The sequence below is a fragment of the Limulus polyphemus genome, unplaced genomic scaffold, assembly GCF_000517525.1.
Source record: "Limulus polyphemus unplaced genomic scaffold, Limulus_polyphemus-2.1.2 Scaffold429, whole genome shotgun sequence".
NCBI classification, from domain to species: domain Eukaryota; kingdom Metazoa; phylum Arthropoda; class Merostomata; order Xiphosura; family Limulidae; genus Limulus; species Limulus polyphemus.
The window spans coordinates 480832-484284 of record NW_013666039.1 but is presented as its reverse complement, the minus strand read 5'-3'; the positions used below and the strand labels follow the sequence as shown (position 1 = coordinate 484284).

Sequence of the window (3453 nt, the reverse complement as noted above, 5' to 3'; positions counted from 1 at the left end):
GTCTGTAAAATCTACCAACCTTGTATAGAGTTATGGTAGAGAAAATAACAGATAAAACATGAAATTTAGTTAGGAGGTTTTTAGAGATTACCCAAATGAAATTTCAGATTTTTGAGATGAAGAAAAGTATTTCTAATCTTAAAAAGAAAATCTCTTTGCATTTGGACTAGTAAAAACAAAGACTTGATATATTCATGAACAAAATACTTCTTTTCATCTTTAAATTTTCATGTTTCATTTGCACAACTTCTAGAACTTTTTACATTAATATCAAAAGTTTTCTTTCTGTTGAACTTTGTACTTTATCACTTATTTTCTCTACCCTGACACTAAGTAGTGAAATCATTTGATTTGAAAGTTGAAAAATATGAAATAAAATCAAAAATACCTTTTTCTTTTTTACTGGAATGGCTGCAGATTGTAACAGACAAATATAATTATGAATATTAAGAGCTTTAGGCCTCTTAACTTGTCACAGCTAATTTTATTTTATTTTATTGCTTTGCTGCTTTTTGAATCATGTCTAACTGCCTTGATAAGCAATAAATCACTAAATGGAAGAGTGAAGAGCTTAAGGTAAACAAAGTTTCAGATTACTTTGTGACATTTAACTATGTACACTTGTCAAGGAGTGAATCACAAAAAAATGTTATTTAGTTTTTCCATTTAAGTTTTCTAGTATAACTTTTTAATTCTTATGTTTTAGCTATTTTGTTAAGAACATATACTAATAAAAATAATACACAAAAACAATTTAACATCTACCTTAGGCCTAGGCTGATTTGCACTTTGGTGTCTGCTTTTGTAATCCACCTTCTTTTTTAACTGTGCATTGTCCAAAAATTAATTAATGTAGCTTTTAAGTGTGCATTTTAGAATACAAAAAATATATCAGGCACTAAAGTAGGATGACTCAAAACTATGTTTTATCTAGCCTCATAACTAATCTATAAGGAGGTTAAAAATTTCCATTACTTTTGAAATACTGACTTCAATCTACAGGTATTAAGATCCGCTTGCAAAATAGCAGCTTTCAACAGGTGGAAGTTTCTTATTTTATAATCGGCCTGTCAGTATCTATAATTTGTGTATCTAATTGTTGGACACTGAAACCTATATATGGGAAGAAAAAAATATAAAAAGGAGAATTCAAAGTGCAGAGGGTCACATGACACAAGGAAATGAAGAATGAAAATTTATTTGAATATTTCCTCTCAAAATTTAAACATGTGATACAAAAAATTATTAAGTACATTTTAATTCCAACTGTCTTAACATACATTGCTAATAAAGTAGTTTAATTAAGTTTTGAATATAACTGTAAAAAAAGGTTATGACATGTATTCTTTGACAACATACACACATACACGCACCTGTATCCAGAGCATAAATGTACTTTAGTTTTTCATAATTAAATGTAAATGGTGAAATACGCTATACTAAGATTATTTCTCTTTCAGGTATTAAACAGATTAACCTATGCCTCCACCCTCTCACATCTCAGACGAGTAAATTCTCCAATTGGTCGAGATGGCAAGCTGGCTAAGCCTCGACAGCTACACAACAGCCTTTGGGGAATGATATGTCCAGCAGAAACACCTGAGGTTAGTTTTTGATGAGTTTTGTGTTTAATAGTTGTAATTGGTAACCTATAAATTTGTTAGTGTAAGAATTCAGATTGAAATTGTATGCATATTTCAAAATTAGATTTCATTTTATTACATTTGGTATTCAAGTTAGTTTTTAATAGAATATTCTAGTATTATTAGCTGCATTATTAGATGATATATTAATACTACTAAGATTGTGGTAACTTCTCTTTCACACTTTTATCCCTTGTTATAATCCATCATCAATCAGAAATTATTGCACAACTTGCACTGTACTGTAATACTAGACCTAACACCAACATGAATGGTGTATTACACTTTATGTAATTTTACACTGGCAGAATAAAAGGTATGTGCTAAAAATTACACTTAACAGTTTTTGATATTGTGAAAATAAAACTTGGGATACTTAAGAAAATGTCATACTTTGTCGTAATCAGTCTTGAAAATAATTAAAAATCTACTCACGGCACTTATTAACTCTTCCAACACGGGGTTGGTCGATCTGACCGAGTCACGTGACCTTCTGTACTCATTTAAAGTTGACATAAATTTAATACTTATAACTCTCTATATATTGGGTATATCTTCACGAAATTTGGCAGTCTTTCAGTTAATATTACAAGTCTTTCACATACAAAAAGTTATATTTCTCAGTGAAGTACATTTACTAAAATAGTTTTGTTCATGTTAAAATTAAAAATACTTTTCGTCATCTCAAATTTCCTTTGTGTAATCCCTAAAACCTTCTAAATGCATTTCTAAACGTTTTTTTTTTTTTCAGTAAATCCTTATAGTTTATATGTTATTTTCTCTACCCTAATTTCAGTCAATTCGTCCAACCTTATAACCACCAAAAAAAATCAAAATAAACCTAAATTAACCTTCTTTTCTTTCTAGTATAACTTCAAATTGTAACATGAAACTACATTCGTTTATTCTAAATAGCTCTAAGTTCATAACAGTATACATCTATTTATAATTAAATTTTATTATTTTATTGCCCATTGAATCATGTCTAACTACTATCCGTGCCATTATAAATCGTAAATCACTTGGGGAATGTGCAGCTCATGTTACGCTATCGAATTGCATTACCCACGAATTGCTAGCGTGCGTGCTTCATGAACAATTTTAATTATATTATTATTATTATTATTACTTATTTTACCTATTCTAGTCTTAAATAACTTAAAAGGATCCGTACTTTTAATTGTAGTTACTTTTATAATAATCAATAAAGAATAAAGAAAAACAAGAAATAAGGTACTTACCCAATCTTCCTTTTTCTCGCCCTCGATTGTCGAGGAGAGTTAAGTCTGATTTTTTTTAGTGATTATAGTAAACCACTTAACAATTTTTATTTACTTAAATAATACACCCAAGAATATAGACTAATAACATGCAAAACGTAGACAAATTCACTTGATTCCCAAAATTTTCCTGGCTTTCTAACTATGCAACAAGAAACATTACAAATTCATCCAAGCTAGTCGTTAACTTTCCCACTGGAACAATGTTGCTACTCCCAGTGAAATTGACGGTTATCTGTTCAGAACACAATGTTATACAATACACCATTTGATATATGGAAACCTTGACTTTCTATTGGTTATAGGTAATATATATAATGAAACGTAAGAGAGAACTATCAACGAATTGTGAAAGAGAGGATGTGACAGGTGGAGTCTGATTTTCTCTTTGATAGCTCTGTAACCAAACAAAATTGAAGGCTATAAAAATTATGGTCTGTTTGAGCAATAACAATTTTATAGAGAGCATTTTTTGTTTAATTTCGTGAATTTTTGAGGGGTGATGGATGATGACATGCTAAGACAAAATG

General features: G+C 29.5%; 1 protein-coding gene across 1 annotated transcript in view; it reads left to right on the top strand.

The window, feature by feature from the left end:
- The window catches only part of LOC106458215 (DNA-directed RNA polymerase II subunit RPB2), a 67045-nt gene that overhangs the window by 34218 nt on the left and 29374 nt on the right, over positions 1–3453 (top strand). Inside the window, exon 10 of the mRNA XM_013917691.2 lies at positions 1461–1604. Coding sequence (XP_013773145.1) covers positions 1461–1604 — 144 coding nt within the window. The remainder of the gene's footprint in view (positions 1–1460; positions 1605–3453) is intronic.